We start from the raw sequence: 18,917 nt of genomic DNA on the forward strand, positions 1-18,917 counted from the left end.
TGACAGACTGGTGTCTTGATTTAATAATAATGTGATCTTGTTTTATATAATATTTTAATTCTAATTAAAGGAAATAACTTGGGAAAAATATAAGATCTGATTATAGGAACTGAAAGTAAGGAGGCGATGGCTCAGTTCTCTTACTCTTCTTGCAGAGGAGACCTGAGTTTCGTTCCCATACCCACATCAGGCAGCTAATAATTGCCTGCCACTCCAGCTTCAGGTACCCAGTGCCACCTTCTGAACACCTTGGTTACCTGCACTCCTGCATACTGTGGTACACAAATCCACTTAAGACACATACAAATATATATGTAGTTATAAATAAATCTTTTTTAGAGGAGAAAATAATGGAACTTTAAATTTTTTGAGAAAAAACTTGTCAAAACTTTGGGGTTTATTTCCTCCATATTCCTAAAGCACTGTTTCTCTGCAAATTGAGTCACCAGAAATAGGAAATCTTCGCAGATTTGCTGGTTAAGAACTTCTGATCAATTATCTGTAGCATGAATTCTAAAATCCCAGAGTCAGATATAGGGGTTAATGCTGAAGATCAGCGAAGCAGAGAAGCCAACCACTAGAGAGTTGTTTTACCTCTACCAGTGCTCAGACCGAAGGGGTGATCCTATCCTTAGACTGTATCTCCAGACTCCCATCTGTCTCCACCAAACCTCAGACTGCACTGAGCCCCTGTCTCCTCCCTCATTATATTGCTCTCTCCACCCCACCCAGCCACATCACTCCTGTCTCTACCTCCCTAGTGCTGAATTAAAGGTGTGTGATCCCTAGTGCTGGGATCACCTTTGTGTGATCTCTGTTCCTCTTTTAGACACTTTATGTCACAGCAGCACACATACATGTGGCCTACATACACACACTCATGTAAATAAAAACTAATACAAATAAATCTTCAAAAAACAAAAGACCCGAGGCTGGAGAGATGGCTCAGCAATTAAGAGCTCTGGCTGCTCTTCCAGAGGTCCTCAATTCATTTCCCAGCAACCACATGGTGACTCACAGCCATCTATAATAGGATCTGATGCCCTCTTCTGGCATGCAGACAGAGCACTCATACATTAAATTTTTAATTAATTAATTAGTAAGCCTTGGGGCTAGAGAGATGACTCAGCAGTTAAGAGCACTTGCTGCTTTTGCAGAGAGCCTGGCTTTGGTGTTGCTAGCACCCACATGACATCTCACAGTCATAATTTCAGTTCCAGGTTATTTGATACCTGCTTCTGGCCTCTGTGGGCACACACACAGAAAATAAAAATAAATCTTAAAAAAAATTCCAAAATAGTGTACTAGACTGGGATGAACCTTGAAAACATTGTTTTAAAGAAGGAAGAAAGAGCATTCCCAGCCGTCAGGAGACAGAAACAAGCAGATCTCTGAGGCCTGCCTGGTCTACAGAGCAAGTTCCAGGACAGCCAGGCCTACACAGAGAAAACCTGTCTCAAAAAATCAAAAAGAAAAAAAAAAAGGAGAAGGAAGAAGTGATGACCCAACTAGAATGTAGTAGCTTCTTGTAATTTGAAAAGGAGTAAGAACACATTAGTGAAAGAAATAGAAGACAACCAAGAAATTACAGAACCAATAGAGAGAGGTGTTTAAGTTGGAGATCAGCTAAGTGTTAATATAATTGAAAGGCCTTCAAAGTTGGGAACTGAGAAAGGATAATGGATTTAACCTAGAGGAATTACCCTTGACCTTAAAGCAATTTCAGTGAGGTGTGAAGCATAGAAACCACATCACAAAAGGCAGACGGGTAGAAAAGGGAGGTAGCCTGAATCAACCCTGGTAGTGTAATAGCAACAACAATAGTAAGTTACCGTTGGAGTAATGCTTTTTTTTTTTGAAGACTTCTATACCTATACCATGGTTTTCTCCATTTAAACTGAAAGTTGTTGTTGTTTAATCTTTATAAATAACCTTGTAGGAATTCTCTTATGAGCCCATTTTTGATTAGCAAATGGAGGGTTATCTTTATAAATAACCTTGTAGGAATTCTCTTATGAGCCCATTTTTGATTAGCAAATGGAGGGTTATAGAGATTGCATTTTGTTCAAGATCACATGGTCAGCAACTATGACAGATTTTAAACTCTGGCAGCCTGGCTCCTGAACACGCCACCCCTCATTTTTGAGAAAGTGTTGGTGTGAGGTTGAGACAAGGTCTTATGTAGCTAAGCCTGGCCTTGAAATTATTTCCTGGGGACAGAGATAAATGTCAACTCACCCTGTCTGAGCCCTCAGTTTTACATAATTATATTAAATATGAGAAATGTTTATAATGAACTAAAGGAAAAGAGAAGTTTTTGTGAAGTTTGAAAGGGAAAGTTTGTTTGTTTGTTTGTTTGTTTGTTTATGGGTTCTTATGTAAAAGGTAGGAAAAAGACAATTGTAAGCACATTTTTTATTATTATAAAATGAAACACCAAAAGACACCAAAATCCAAAAAGTTACCTATAGACCGAAGAGGGGAACCAGAATGGAAGACTTCTGATTATGTCATATCATCTAGTTTTAATGTTGACCTCATACTAAGTACCAGGTTGTTTTATATATTCAAAGTAAAATTAGTTGAGATTACTTTTCCAAAGGCAAGAAACTTGGAAAACACATTATTTGTGTTATTAGAACAGTAATTTTTCATTAAATAAACTTTGTCAAAATTTTCTTAAATGCTAATATTGAGGTTATTTTATTTTGGTAAATGATTCTAAATGTTCTCTTTTACAGATTATCTTGCTAATCATGGCCGGTTAAATGAATCTGAAGCCAGGAGAAAATTCTGGCAAATTCTGTCTGCTGTTGATTATTGCCATGGCCGAAAAATTGTGCATCGTGACCTGAAAGCTGAAAATCTCCTGTTGGATAACAACATGAATATCAAAATAGCAGGTAACTGGGGTGCTGTGCCTGGGAAATGACCAGATGAGAGTCTTTGTCTGTGTGGAGAGAGCCCTGCAAGCTGAGTCAGTCTTCAGCAAGAAGATTTTACCTGTGTGTGGCTGTAAAAAAGAAAACGTGTTTACTATTAACGTATACAGGGCAGGACTGTACTAAGGGTCTGATTTCTTGGGAGGTTGTTGGACAAAAGTGAGACTTTTTGGATGGCTGGAGAGGGCCAGAAGTTCTGGTTACTGACTCTAACTGGCTTCTCTTCTAATGCTAATGGCTGTAGTGAGGATGCAAAAGGAAAAGAAAAGGCGATGGAAGCAGATTGAGAACAACACAGAGACATATCACACGCATTTCTGTGGATGTGTGTGCGGTTCTGTTGATGATGGGTGTTTGTTTGTTTATGGGTCTCATCTAGCCCAGACTGGCCTCACACTATGTAGCCCAGGCAATCTTAGGATAGTTGCTTCCCAAGTTCTGAAATTACAAGCATGTACCACTATGCCCAACTCAATTATTAAAAAAAAATTAAATTTCCTAATAGGCGTTTCTTTTTCTTCTTCTTTTATTAATCTTTGCCTTTTGAGATAGTGTCTTACTATGTAGCCTTGGCTGGTCTGGAACTCAGTATGTAGAGCAGTTTGTCCTTGAACTCACAGAGATTTACCAGCCTCTGTCTCCCAAATTCTGGGATTAAAGTTAACAATATGAATTTCTTAATTCATATAGTCAAAACTCACTCATATGTGGTAAAATATATGCCAGGCATTATGCTATGCTAAATATAATGGGATATGTATAAATTATTTCACAGCATATACATATATCAAAATTTCACATTGTGTGAAGTTTTTTGTCAATTATACCTTCAGTTGTACATATACAGAAAAATAGTATGTACAGAGCTGGGGATATATAGAGCTCAGCGAGAGAGCATTTGCTTGACATATGCAAGAACCTGGAATTCAGTTCCCCTGTACCACATACAAAAGTAGCAAGGGTCTAACTATGTACTAACTTGGACAGAAACTTAAGTGATGGAGCATCAGTCAACCTGAAGAGCCAGGGAAGCATCCCAGATTAGGAAGTGTTTGAATTTATGCCTGAAAGAGTTAACTGCTTGCCAGAAATGCAGAAGCAGAAACCATAGTCAGGCAGATGGAGACTGGGATGAAGATCTTAGCTTCATATTCACAAAGGGAGCAGTAGAGGAGGAGCAGCTTAGGAGACAGAGTAGGAATGGTCTTGAATGTCTTGTCAGAGATTTGAGCATCTATTTCATAATTAATGGGAATCAAAGCTATTGAAGTTTAGAGTATGGATAAGTGGGATTAGAATACAAAATTAACTTTGCATATCAGCAAACTCTGGCAATAGCATGGAGATGGTTTGCAAGCATGAGAGCTGAACACAGGAAAATTTAGTGTATGGAATAGTCCTGGAACTGCACTGGTGAAGGGGAGGAGTGTCTTCTGATTTGTAACTTTTTGTTATAAAATTGCAATACATAGTAACAGTGTTTCCATAAGGGGTTGTTGGTTTAAGATCTTAGTTTTTATGTGTTTACTACTTTCATTTCTGGGATTTCCTGCCCCCCCCCCATCATCTTTTATTTTATTTATTTGTTTGTTTGTTTGACTTTCTGTTTGGCCTCATTCATTTTACTTATTTTTGTCAGCCTTCTCTTCTGGATTATTTTTTTTCATTTTCTTCTTAAAAGTATCAGCTGCCTTAAAATTACCTTTTACAGAAAAGCCCTCTGTACAGAAAAGGGGAAGGTGTTGAGACTTTAAGTTTGAACCCTGAGATTTACAAGGTGTTCAAAAAACCTTGTAAATACGAAATACAGACTATTGCTCAAGGTGATAACAAACTTTTGTCTATTTTTACTATAATACTGCCTCACATATAGGTAGGTCAGTGCAGTGTGCCTAATGTTATACAGCATTTAAGTTTGCATTTTGTTGGGGTTTGCTGTTTTTATTTTTGCTTTTAAATAAATATGAACGCTTCAAGGCTTTCTTAATTATATGGAAGATAGGTAAAATGTCAGGTGTCTAGAATTGTTCCCTTTGGTTCAGATAGTGACAATTAACATTGTATTAAGCCCTTGCTATTTTCAGGTGCTCTGCTGAGTTCTTAGTCATTCATTTACACAGCACACTTGGAAGCCGCATAGCTATCACCAGCATTTTTGTTTGTTTGCCTGTCTTGTTTTTTAATGGGAAAACCAAATGCAAGAAGGTCAGATAACTTTCTGAGGCAGCACAGGTAATCAGCAGCAGCTCTACAGTTCCAAGAGAGATCTCTGGCCACTCCTCTGTTCTTTCCAGGCATCATGTGTCAGTCATCAAGTGGAATCCCTGTGTGGGTTTGTGTTCCACAGTCTGAGAACTCCAGACTACTTCAGGCAGCTACAGGCCCCAGCTAGGGAGCTATGCCAAGTACCAGTGAAAACTGATAGGAAAGAACCTGAACTGGTCAGGTTGTTGGTTGGGACAGATCATGAAGGACTCCATGTGTAAAGTTTAGACATATTTTTTAAACAAATTTCTCTCAAGTATTTGTAGGGGTTGTAACTGTTTAAGAATTTCATAATACATATAATGTATCTTGATCAAATCTACCGCTCACATTCCCTCCCAATGTTATGTGTTGCCCCCCTTACTGTGTCCACCTAGTGCTATTTGTGCGTGGGGTCCTCTATTGGAACAAGATAGCCTTTCAGGAGCTATATGTCCCTGAAGAAAACTGTCTCTACCTCCCCAGCAGCCATCAGTTGTGAATAGCTCTTGCTGCTGGGAGTGGAACTTCATGAGTCCCCGCCCCTGTACATGCTGAGATTTTGGCCAGCTTGATCTGTACAGGTCTTGTGCAAGAAGCCATAGCCTCTGTGAATTCATGTGTATAACAGCAAGTACTGTTTTGCTACAGAGATTCACTACCTCTGGCTCTTACATCCCCTCCCCTCCAGGATGATCCTTGAGCCTTGAGGGGAGGGGGTGTGGTATACACGTCTCACTTAGGACTGGACCACAGCAGTCTTATCCTCTGCAGAGGACCAGAGGTGACCTCTGTATTACTCTCTATTGTGAAAAGTTTCTCTGGTAAGGGCTGAGATGTACTGCTCTATCACTGGCAGGAGCTGGGTGGGCCAGAAGGGATAGGTCAAATTAGAAACTTGTCTTTTAAATAATCCCCCACCCAATAATTGCTCTTTATCAAAAGAACTTACAGCTTTAATGGCCCTGCTTACATTTAAGAACATAATCCTTTGATATCTTGGAATTCTTGACTTTTAAAGAAATGTACCACACTTGTTCTGTGGGACTATATGTAAAGAAATCAAAAGAAAAAAATGACAGAATTATTGCTAAATTTATTAACTTTTCCCCTGCTTCTTCTGCTTATTAAGATCTCTATAATTTGCTAAGTGTGATCTTTTAGGCCACATGTGTTAAAGTTCAAAGAGCAAATCAAAATCAAATTTTAATTTAAAATGTGCCTATATTTAAAAGACAGAAATTGAAGTATGAATTCCCCCCCTCCTTTGATTTTTCAAGGTAGGATTTCTCTGTGTTAACAGCCTTGGCTGTCCTGCAACTCATCTGTAGACCAGGCTGGCCTTGAACTCACAGAATCTGCCTGCCTCTGCCTCCCAAGTGCTGGAATTAAAGGTATGAGCCACCACCGCACAGCTTGAAGTATAAATCTTGGTTAGTTTTCATAAATACAGAAGCATGGCTCTGAGATTAATTTTTAGCTTATGCTTCCTGTAATAATAACTCAACAGTGCAGAACCATGGGTTCACCCTCAGCTCTGTTCGGGTTGTCCCAATCATGAGGCCTCCACCCTTCATGAAATAGGAGCTTGGGGCATTTGAGGGGAAAGGCTGAAACAGAGCAACAGGATTTCAGGGATTCTGTACTCGCAGCACTGCTCCTTCCTCGACATCATGGCTAATGATTTTTAATGCATTAAAGTAAGTTATCTTTAGTTTTAGTCTCCAACTTTCACATTTTGAAAGTTTCATAATAATACCTGTGATTCAAATATATTAGTTACTTAGAGGAAGTTTTCAGAAAATAACTACAACTCAGAGCTAGAGAGATGGCTTAGCAGTGAAGAGCTCATGATGTTCTTCCAGGGACGCAAGTTCAGTTCCCAGCACCCACAAAGTGACTTACAACTGTCTGTAACCAGCTCCAAGAGGTCCAGCACACTCTTCTGGACTCTGTACACATACATGTACATATGCACAATAGTTTAAAATAATAAAAATACATCTTTTTTAATTACCATAATTCAGAGACTTTTAGGACTTATCAGTACTTGGGTCCTGAGGTTGGTAACAGGCAATGCCAATACAAACTCTGGTGATGCCATCTGAATCTGTCACCTTGGCTAGGTTAGTTAACCTCTCCAGGCCAGGGCTTCTGTTCTGTTAACTGGAAATTATTATGCTTTTCAGGAACAGTGTATAGAGATTAATAATTACTTAAGAACAGGAGGCAATTCCGTATAGTAGGTAATAAACAGGCCACTTGAGAATGAATCCTGGCGTGCAGCTTACTGGCTTACTGACCTGGAGACATTTTCTCACTACCCGCCCCACCCCCGTTCTCAGTTTCCTTATCTGTAAAGGGGGAATGGCACAAGTTCATATCTCATAGTGGTTGTTACTTGAATTAATATTTGCAGAGTACTTAAGACCAGGGTACATGGTCCTGTTCAAGTGTTTGCAAAATAAATTGTTGGTTAAATTTCTTGGCACCAAGTAAGCACTCAGTAAAAGGAGGCTGCTGCTTGCATTTGAGACATAATTGATTCCATTAAAATAAAGCTGTAAAACTTTGATGGCCAAATAACCTCCTTCAGCACATAAAATAAAGTCCACTGGCCTAGAGCCTTGTCAATGCCGATAATAAAGGAACACAGAAAGTACATCACTTGCATTTGAAAGTATTTGTCTGATACAACATTCCCTCTGAGCAAAACCTTAAATGTAATTAGTAATATAGAATTAGCTAGATTAGTATGACCTGTGTATCAGAAGTCACTTATCTTTAGCTCAAAAACATTTCTTTTCTGACTTGACTGGTAGCCTGTCACCTCTGCCATTGCTTCTACAGCTTTTCACTTACTAGAAGACTTTGTGATAAGGTTTCTGTGTATACAGTTTCAGTCTTCTGCCCTAGAAATTAGAACGGATGGAGGTGAAAAAGGAAATTATTAAGAAATACTTACTGACCTTCCAATTACTATTGGCATTGTTTAAAACTGGCAAGTGGCCTTGCATATGAAAGCCTGATGCCATACGTCCATCAATCAGTCCTGCTTTCCAGCTCAGTTTCTAAAGCTGGGACTGTGGAGGAGTGCTCTAGGCCTCCATTATTTCTGTACCTTCCATCTTGTCTCCACTAAGGCTAAGGATGATCATTTCTTTGTTTCTTAGCTCTTGGACTCCCTGATTGGGCACAGTTCAATGGTTCTAGATGATCATACTGGTCTGAGGATAACATTTCATCCCAGCTCTGGTGCCCTCCTGTTAGACAGAGTGATTGATGTTTGGAGATAAACAAAGCAGCAAGCTTTTTCTTGCTGTTGGGCAACAAAATTTGCATTGAAGTCAGTGTTGGCTAATGCGTTTTCAGTTTGTGCATGGGTTGGCCTGTCACTCTCTACCTTTCATTTGTCAGTGTTCATTTCCTTCTGATTGTTGTCTTCGCTCCTACAGAGATAATTACAAATGTGTTCCCTTTCATCAGGCTAGATAGCCTAATTCTATTGGTCATTTAAGAAAGGTTAAATTTAACCCTTAGGCCATCTGCTTCTCAGCAAGATAATTATTTTTAATTTTTAAAATCATATTGATTGGTATGTGTGTATGTGTTGTATGTTGTATATTGGAAGGGAAGGGTAAGTGTGCCAGTGTGGAGGTCAAAGGACAACTTGGGAGAGTCAGTTCTCAACTCCCACCACATGGGTCGTAGAAATTGAACTTAGGGCATAAGGTGGCATCGGGCATCTTTTCCCACAGAGCCTCCTCATCAAAGGATTTTTGTAAAATTTTAAAATAGACATTATAACACAAAGAGATTAAAAACTGCCCGAGTTGTGGTTTATAGAAATTACTTACTTTTCCTTAGCTTAAAGTAAAGATTTAAAAAAAAATAAATGACTTATGGAGTACTTAAAGATTGAAAAAAAGATTACTGAACAAATTCTTAATTACAAAAAAAGCCTGAATGTTTGGTAATTATTATTTTGCGACAGTAAATATTGACCAACAGTTAGTTGTCTGTTCCTTGATGCTCAAACTCGTGGTGACCCTTCCGAGCTGGCCAGGGGGACAGAAGCTCGGGCCCTGCTCAATCAAAATTTGCATTGTAGCAGTTCCCAGCTGCATACTGCTGTAACAAACAACAGAAGTCACTCCTGTGCTTGGTGTTTCCATTACGCAGTAATCAACAACAGCTGGTTTACTCTTTATCTGGCTCTTTTGTGCCTAAAACACTGGTCTTTCGCTAATGGTGCTTGGGCATTGGTAATTCATGTTATTTATGATGACAGTAATGGTGGTTTTTGTTATCAGAACGATAAAGGTCAGTTATCTTTCAGAACACAGGGCAGAAGTCACTACTAGCCCTAATGTGTGATAACTGGTTACATTCGAGACAGTTCTGTGACTCGGCTTTTGAGGCCTGGTTTGAGACCCAAGAGTGTTAGTGACTTAACTCTGGTTAAAGATTCTAGCCCAAACCCTATCTTTTATAAATACTGAAACCATATATAAACCAAATGAGTGAGTGTGGCTATACTGGGAAATCTTGAAGCTATTGTGAGAGTAAAACTTCAGAGTACATGCCTTAGTGTCACAGGGAGGAAAACATGCATCATCTTGACATAACAAGGACAGGGTTGTCTGCATAGCCCATCATGCACTCTTTATTGGTTTTTAGAGACAGGACTGTATAATCATGGCTGTTCTGGAGCTCACTCTGTAGACCAGATTGGCTTCTAACTCACAGAGATCTGGCTGTCTCTGCCTCCCAAGTGCAGCCAGTGCTACCCAGCATGCACTGCCGCTGCCACCGCCCAGCTCCATCATGCACTCTTAGAATGAATATAGCTTCCGAAAATGAATGTAAGTGTGAATTAAGATAGAGCTCTGTAAACATTCTAACTTCTCATTCACATGGTAAGGTGCTGATAAAAGACCCAGTAGGTCAGCATTGCCTGGCACAGAAATGAATTTAAAATCCTTCTTTTCTGTTTAGTGGTAAAGATTGATCTGGATTTTGGGCAGTCTTACCTCCAATTTTAAGTTATATTAAACTCTGCCTAGTGGCATACTTAGGGCTTTGATGGAACAGTTTAAACAAGCACACCTGACCTGTATTTGAATGCAGTTCTACTCAGTTGTAACTGATGATACTTAGCATATCAGTGTACAGATCTAGGGCCTAATCTAGGTTTATTACTCAACAAAAAGAACCATAGTATCTTGGAGAAGTAGTGGTAGTAAGGGTTTGGGCAAAGAAGATACAAGATGAACTTGGGTAATCTTCTGGTGTCCGAAGATACAGGAGTACTTAAAACTAACTTTATAAAAAAAATGTTAAATGAAGCAGGTTGGAACAGTTGGAATATCAGAATAAATAACAGCAGCATTCTATTGTAGCTCAGAGTCAGGTGTTTACAACAGTGAGTGCACAGCAGTGTGATAAATAAACATCTCTGTAGCAGGGAATTGTAATCAATGAGGTAGTAGACTTAACTTGTGAGATTTGACCATTGGACAATGCAATCATACCAGAATATCACTTTATAGTCCATAAATATGTATTATTCAGTATTTGGCAATTTAAAAGTGAGATTTAGGACCAGCAAGATGGCTCCCCATGGGTAATGGGGTTTGCTGACAAGACTCATGACCTGAGTTGAATCCCTGGAATCCCATGGTAGAAGGAAAGAACTGATCCCAACAGGTTTTCACATGTGGGCCATGGCAGGCACATGCCTCCACACATACATAAACAAGCAAATATTTTTAAATGAAATTTTAAAAGTAGAAATGAGGCCATGCTCGAAAGGAAACATTTCCCCGTTTAATTTTCTCATCCAACATGGCCTGAAACCTAAGTCTAGATTAAAGAAAGGAGTGTCCAACTGATTGTTTCCCTGATCCTTGCCCAAAGTTGGAGATGATGGGGTCTGTAACTATTCTGAGTTGTTTTGAGACTTTGCTCTGGGCTTTGTCCAGTGGCTAACAACACACATACAGCATTCATGTGTATAGTGAAGAGACAAGGATCTGTGCTTCCCACATCCTGGGATTTAATGAAGCACAATTGGAAATACTGCCCATGGGTACTATGTCGATAGGTCCAGGAAGGTTGCATCTCTACTAAACTTGTGCAGCCTTGTTTTTTGGTTTTGTTGGTTTTGTCATTATACACTAAGCAACTATTTAGATTATTAGGTTTCGTACGTAATCCAGATATGATTTAAAGTATGTAGGAGGATGTGTGGGGGTTGTATGCAAATATTGCCCCATTTCATATAAGGGGTCTGAACATCTAGATTTTGGTACCCACTGTGGGTACCAGTCCCCCAGAGATACTGAAGGCCAGTTGTATAGTCAATTCTGTCTTAGTAAATGGTAATCAGAAATCCTGAATATTCCTATTTCATCTACATGCTCACTCCTTACTCGTTTACTGTATGCCATTTACAGAAAGCTATAGGCTGTGAATGAAGAAAATTATCCAAATTTCTATGAAGAAATATAAATGGCCTTTTAAAATGCTTTTCATTGCCATTTCTTTAACCTGACAGTTATTAACTTGGTCACAAATCGCTACGATCACTGTGTCATGGAAAGATGTAAAGGTGTTGTTAAACCTGGTTTTCTGGTCCATGTCTCCAGTGTCATAGCCAGCCACGTCATCTCTCACAAGTGCTTAACTTTCTCTTGAAATCAGTCTTTTACATTGCTTTACTATAGACTCCTCACAGAGCTTAGATTACCACATGACATGCTTGATAAAGCCCCTTTAAAAGGTGTAAAGACTTGGGCTGCACCTGTAGCTTTCCTTGCATGCATGAGGCCCTCGCTGCCATTTGCTCAGTACACAGTATGTCTCAGTGGCATTAGTGCTTTTTCTACTTAACTGTTAAAACACTTACCAGGTTATCACAAATGTAATTTTAGAAGTGCTCTGGTAAAGGTTCTCGGATGTGGGCAGTTATGGTTCTGTGACAATTTAGTGAGTTTGGCTGCCATTCAGTATGGCTCTGATTGTTCTACAGAATCGAATACATAAGTGTCCATAAAGTACCACCTTTTTGTAATGGAACAGGATGCTTTCTCTGCCCAGATATGTACGATTAGATTGGACAGAGCTACCCTACTCACAGTGATTCCTCCTCAGTTCTTGCTGTCTTACTAAGAAATGTACCAATGAGTGACCTCAAGGCTACATGCCAGGCTGTCTTCCTAACAGGCTTGTGTCCTCCCTCCACAGAGTTCAATTCACCTGGTTGTTCAGAAATTCCATTGACTCTTTAAGACATTGAAACTTTTACCATGCTGCTTGGAAAGTATCTTCAGTTTACATAGACCGAAGAACTCATCTTGCTATTGTGGTTTAAAATGCACACATCCCTGTGCCTACTTCAGGTTCTGCAATCAGTCTTCCATTTCAGAGTTGGTTGTATCTCTTCTATAGGAAATTAATATTTTCCTCTTTAAAGTAGACCTGAATATCTAATTCTTAACTCATCCTAGAGTAGTTTTTCTAAAAGATTAGAAACATCTCTATGCATGAGTGATCCGGTGGCAGGAGTAGCTAGTCATTGAGTTCAGATAAAGAAGACAAAGATCTCTGGGGTGGTGTTACATTGTAAAGATAGATGTGGTTGGCACCCCTGACCTCCTATGTCCTCATATACCCCACAGGCATGGGCTGAGGCTTTTTCCCAGATGCACCATCTTTTCTCTCCTGGGCCTTATGCTCCTGCTGGCTTTTCTACTTCTGTGTAGTTCCGTGTGACCTCTTTCTCCCGAAGGCAGTAATGGTAACAGTGGTCTCACAGAAGCAGCACTGACATTTCACATCTGTGTTCTGGGCATTTTACATCGTTAATCATTCATCTTCACTGTATTTTATCTGGGCAGGTTGATTATTCTCACTGGTATAGATTTGGAAACGTAAGCTTCAGAGAAGTAAAAACCTTTCCTATGGCACTAGAGTTAGAAAGAGATAAACTGTAAGTCAGTTCTAGTTCTCCTTAATTTTGTAGTTGTTTTTCTCTTCCATGAAGCAGAGATGAGATGGTTACAGTCATTACTGTGCCTGCTGCCTACCTGTTCTTAGGTCAGCAGGCTGAGAGACTATTTTCCCCAAGTTACTAATGTGTGTTGTCTTAAGGCACAAAGCAGGAGTTTATGTTAGCACATTGGTCCCGCATAACAGCTGCCATCTGGGCATGTTTATGATTGCAACTTTGCAGGTGGGAAAACTAAGGTTCACAGGTGCTGACCCTGTTCCCAAAGCCAGTCTGTCTGACAGTGGAGACTGGATCCACTCTTTGAGTCTTTGCTTAAGCTCCCTGTGCATGCAGTATTGTGCACGTACTAGTGGAGAGCCAGATCCTCTCAGTTTAAGGATTCAAAGCACAAGAGAGTGTGAGCCTAACTTGTACAACAGTAGGAATTCGTTTCTTGAGTCTTAACGAAAGGGCAAACATACATCTAAGACAATGTACACTGAAAACTTGTATGCATGTGCATATTGAAGACTATGAGTACAGTGTTTGCAGAGTGCATTCTGGATATGAAAATTATAGATTCAGTGTGACTAAGATTAGCAATTATTTTGAAGTATAATGCCACTGTATCCAGAAATGAACATAAGTGACAGTGGTGATGGGTGACTTGTGACTAGGCCATATGCTATCATTTGTTAACGAGATAGTCAGGTGTATATCTGCCTATAGTAGGATGTATGAATCAACATTTAAAGAATTAGTATTTATAATTCTTGGTTGACTCAAAACTGGTATATGTTATTACTTAATTGGGTTCTACTCATTCACCTCCTTTGGTTTTTCGAGACAGGGTTTCTCCATGTAGCTCTGGCTGTCCAGGAACTCACCCTGTAGACCAGGCTGGCTTTGAACTTACAGAGATTCACCTGCCTCCCAAGTGCTGGGATTAAAAGTGTGTGCCACCACCACCCAACACTCATTTAACCTCTTATAGACTATACAGAATAAAAAGTAATCATCAAGTAACCAAGTAACTTACATTCTACAATAATCAAATCCACACAAATAGAACTTTCAGAAAAAAAGGGGGGGGGGGGCGCATGGTTTAAGAACTGGGTTTGTTGACTCACGTCTATAGGTAAGCCCAGCACTTGAGAGGCCAAGGCAGGAAACTGATGAGTTCAAAGCTAGCCCAGGCCACACAGTGAGATCCTGTGTCAAAACATCAAGAACCACGGTTTAAAGTAATTTTCTATCTTTCACATGTTCTGTTTGAATAGAAAACTCAGCATATATGCATTCATTCAGCAGTGTTCATTTATTGTTAGTTTATCATTGTGGTAGTTACTAGGGGAATAGTACAAGATAGATGTCATCCTCATCTTTATATATTATGACCATAGTGGTCCCAAATTATAAAATTAATTACTGAGAAATGCAGTGTAGTTTGAGAGCAGAAATGAAAGTAACATTTATTTCCATCCCAATAGATTTCGGTTTTGGAAATTTCTTTAAAACTGGTGAACTGCTGGCAACATGGTGTGGCAGCCCCCCTTATGCAGCCCCAGAGGTCTTTGAAGGGCAGCAATATGAAGGGCCACAGCTGGACATATGGGTATGGCTTTATTTTGACATGTTAATGTATCTATCATGATAATTGATACTCTGACCTATCTTAGAAACTCCTGGTACTCAACAGATGAATAAGATTTTATATTCTCCCCATCCAGTGGACTGTAATTAGTCAGAGCATCTGGAAGTGGGTCCCTAGGAAAGAAATTCTAGAGACAAGTGTTATCATTCTAATATCAGCAATGACATGAAGTAATATGGCAAGCAAAATAACCAAGTTCAGATCATTGGGTATTATTATGCTTACTCTCACCACAGGAGGTGAGAGGGGAACTTCGGAGAGGAAGCCGTCAGTCCATGTGATTTTAAGAGCTGTGGCAGTATGTGGGAAATGAGTGTTTGATGTTCTCTCTGAAAGCGACTGCATCGTTTTCTTCCCTAGAGCATGGGAGTTGTTCTTTATGTCCTTGTCTGTGGAGCTCTACCTTTTGACGGACCAACTCTCCCTATTTTGAGGCAGAGAGTTTTGGAAGGAAGATTCCGGATTCCATATTTCATGTCAGAAGGTAACAAGCTGTTCATCATATTGGTCGTGTGTTACAGAATTTGTGCTGTATGAAGTTCTAGCCAAAGTTAGTTTCCCTGCTGAGAGTTTGGGTGCCAGATAAAATGACTTAGTCATTTTAAAAGCCATGGAGCTCTTCAACAGCCTCTATGTAGACAAGACAAATTCCAGCCTTCCTCCTTGTAACTGAGAACAGAAGCTACCCAGATTAAGAGCAGCAAGTCTTCCCATTCAGCTTAGGTCTATAAATGGCCCAGTTTATTTTAGACTCCATAGATACAGGCTTATAACCATTTTACTCTATATATGAAATATATCTGCAGAATGAAATGTTTTTAAATTCAAAGTCAACTGGTAGAACGTTGGTAAATTCAGTTGAAATGCCATGATCCCTACCTGTCTTGTTTTGGTCTGTCAAAGGGACAACAGTTTGATTTACTCCTTAGTTGTGGTTTTAGTTTTCATCCTTATCTCATATTCCTGAAACAATAGATGTAATTAATGCTCTTGGGAAGGCAAGATCACATAGGCTCTGGCGACAGACTACCTGGTTGGAATCCTGAGTTCACTACTCACCTAACCGGGCAGTTTGGCTCATCAGTGAAGTGGAGTTGACAGTAATTCCTTCCCTAGAGGTGTTGCGAGGATGATGAAACTATTCTGCACAAAGCACGTAGCACAGGGCGTGAGAGATGTGAGTGGCAGGAATCTGAGTTGGAGGAGGGTGGTGAAGAGCTTGCGGTTACTCATAGCTGCAGCTGCAGTGTACATAATGTAATCAGAATCAGAGCTGCATCCATGGTCCTTGGCAACACTGATGAGAAAAGCAGCAGCTCACTGGAAAAAGCACGATACTCTCCCAGCTGCCTTTACTGAACATGCCTTGATACTACTGAGGATCAGTTCATAATCCCTGCTCCGAGAATGCAGCTTAGCCTTGTTTTTCCTGAGTGTGACTAGATAAAATGCGCTCGGAAGGGCTGGAGAGCTGGCTCAGGGGTTAAGAGCATTGCCCGCTCTTCCAAGGGTCCTGAGTTCAATTCCCAGCCACCACATGGTGGCTCACAACCATCTGTAATGGGGTCTGGTGCCCTCTTCTGGCCATCAGGCATACACACAGACAGAATATTGTATACATAATAAATAAATAAATAAATATTTTTTTTTAAAAATGCGCTTGGAAGGCTCTTGTAGTACATAGAGACTTATACTCACGTGTGTTAAAGTATTTGTTTAGCATCTGAGCTTGACCAGTCTATCCCACATGCATTCATTTGCTCATTTGTCCTGCTTTCCAGTGAAGGATTCGAAAATTAGCATTGTTGTGCAAAATCACATGGGCCGTGCTAGTATGCCTGGAGGTAATCTATGCAACTTTTTAACATTGTGTTTTCCACAGATTGTGAACACCTTATTAGAAGGATGTTGGTCCTAGATCCTTCCAAACGGCTAAGCATAGCTCAAATCAAGGAGCACAAGTGGATGCTCATAGAAGTTCCTGTACAGAGACCTATTCTCTATCCACAAGAACAAGAAAATGAGCCATCCATTGGAGAATTTAATGAACAGGTTCTGCGATTGATGCACAGCCTTGGAATTGATCAGCAGAAGACTATTGAGGTAAAGTGATGGAGATATGTCTAGAGATGTTTGAAGGTTGATCGGCATTTGCCTCCTGAAGCTTTATGCTCATACCTGTCTTCCGAGTTTTAGCACATCCATCCCCAGTGCCTGAATGTACTGCCCAGGGTACCCAGATGATTACATAGAGTCTGATTATAATTGCTGTTACTGAATCTCTAAACCCTTCCTTCACCCTCTGCCAAAAAGTCTAAGAAAAGAATTTTTAGAGGATTTGGAAAAGGCCAAGTCTGAAGCTTAAAAATAGAATGTAAGCTGAACATGATGTTGTACACCTTTAATCCCAGCACTCTGAGGCAGGCAGGTCTCTATGAGTTCAAGGACAGTCAGAGGTACATAGTGAGACCCTATCTCCAAAGAATACAAGGTTTTTCTAAAGTGAAATATGAAGTTCCATATTGGTATTAAACTAGTTAATATGGACTACAAATGTATATATATATATGGAACAAGACTGAGTTGAACCAAGAACCAAAAGGAAAACATTAGATTAAAGGAAGCCAGTGGGGTTTAGGAGAACCAGAGAAACTAAACAGGCAGAAGCAAGTGAAGTTATGATTTAGAAACATTAATGGTTATAGAACGAAGAAAGCTTTGAACCTGGAAATTTCCTCTTGGCTTTTCTTTCCTATCTAATAGTTAGCATGCTTGTAGAACATACAAAGCATACACAGGACCTGCACAACAGCCCCTCCCCCAAAGCAGAACAGTGCTTTTATGGAGACTGTTTCTTGTCTCACTTTGTGCCTTGTGCACTCAGTGATGTTTTCCCATGCTTATCCATGGAGTAGATCCTGGATAGTAGCTTCTGTAGGGTGTTTCCCTGAGGATTTCCTGGATCTGTTACCCCCAAACAGCACCCACATGGATTGTCAGGTGGGATTAGAAGCCAAGAGAAGTTTCTCTGTTGGATTGGCATCCCAGAAAAGCTGGCAAGCCAGAGATGTGAAAAATTTGGGAAGCAAGTTTATTTTCAAGGTTTCCAAAGGGTGGGACTGCAAAAACAAGGAAAATATTACCTAAGTACGTAGACACAGTGTCTCTCCATCTAGCATCCAGATGTCATTCTCCAGCCCAGAATAATCACCAGCAAGCTCAGAAAAAACTTGGTTCATTCACTTCAGAGTTTTCAGTGATTGGATCTTTGCCTGAAGTTACAGAGTTAGGACTTTGGGGCACAGGGTGCTGACCAGTCTTAAACCTAGTGCTGGGAGATGGATGTCTACATGGGGCATTGATGGCATTTTTCTCCTAATGCAGGAACATGAATGGATCCTAAAATAAAAAGGACCCAGATAGTTGCTTAAAGATGTCACCATTGATTGAGCAATACTAGAGACCTGAATGTACGCCTTCCTGTCTAAAGTCTAGAAAGGGGTTTGTTGTGAGGTATACTTTGTCACTGGATTTTTTTTAAGTGCCTTAGTATCCAAAATTAAGTGAATGAAAATACAGATCTAAAATCTCAAGCCAAAATTATTGTGGAAATTCATGTGAGTAAATCTGAGAGGGCTCACCCTTAAGCTAAACGTCATGGCAGCAGGAGCACATGTCAAGGGCTGTTCCTCACTTCTTAGAAAACGAGAGCAAGGGGGGGCTTTGTGATTTTATTTTCAGGACACATAGCTTACCCTCCCTTTTAAGAAGGTAACGACCCCCTGGTTGGTTTTTATAGTTCTATGCTTTCAGCACCTGTTTTCTCTTTCAGTCTTTGCAAAACAAGAGCTATAATCACTTTGCTGCCATTTATTTCTTGTTGGTGGAACGTCTGAAATCACATAGGAGCAGTTTTCCCGTGGAGCAGAGACTTGATGGCCGCCAGCGCCGGCCTAGCACCATTGCGGAACAAACAGTTGCCAAGGTAACGACCCATGGAGTCATTAGTCTCAGCTGTGCATGAGGCTTTTTATGTTGGACACATTTTTCATCATTTGGTACAAAAGGTTAGGATCTCATCTTT

The 18,917-nt window shown here is 40.0% G+C and overlaps 1 protein-coding gene across 5 annotated transcripts in view; it reads left to right on the forward strand.

Moving 5' to 3' along the window:
- Sik2 (salt inducible kinase 2) overlaps positions 1-18,917 on the forward strand; it is a 109,471-nt gene that overhangs the window by 66,786 nt on the left and 23,768 nt on the right. For all 5 annotated transcript variants that reach the window (XR_012910024.1, XM_075965924.1, XM_075965923.1 and 2 more), the window contains exons 4-8: positions 2,742-2,903; positions 14,670-14,794; positions 15,194-15,317; positions 16,716-16,936; positions 18,666-18,818. Coding sequence is in view for 4 of the 5 variants with exons in the window: in XM_075965924.1 (XP_075822039.1) it covers positions 2,742-2,903; positions 14,670-14,794; positions 15,194-15,317; positions 16,716-16,936; positions 18,666-18,818 (785 nt within the window). In the remaining variant the exon portion in view is untranslated. The remainder of the gene's footprint in view (positions 1-2,741; positions 2,904-14,669; positions 14,795-15,193; positions 15,318-16,715; positions 16,937-18,665; positions 18,819-18,917) is intronic.

The sequence above is a fragment of the Microtus pennsylvanicus genome, chromosome 3, assembly GCF_037038515.1.
Source record: "Microtus pennsylvanicus isolate mMicPen1 chromosome 3, mMicPen1.hap1, whole genome shotgun sequence".
NCBI lineage: Eukaryota > Metazoa > Chordata > Mammalia > Rodentia > Cricetidae > Microtus > Microtus pennsylvanicus.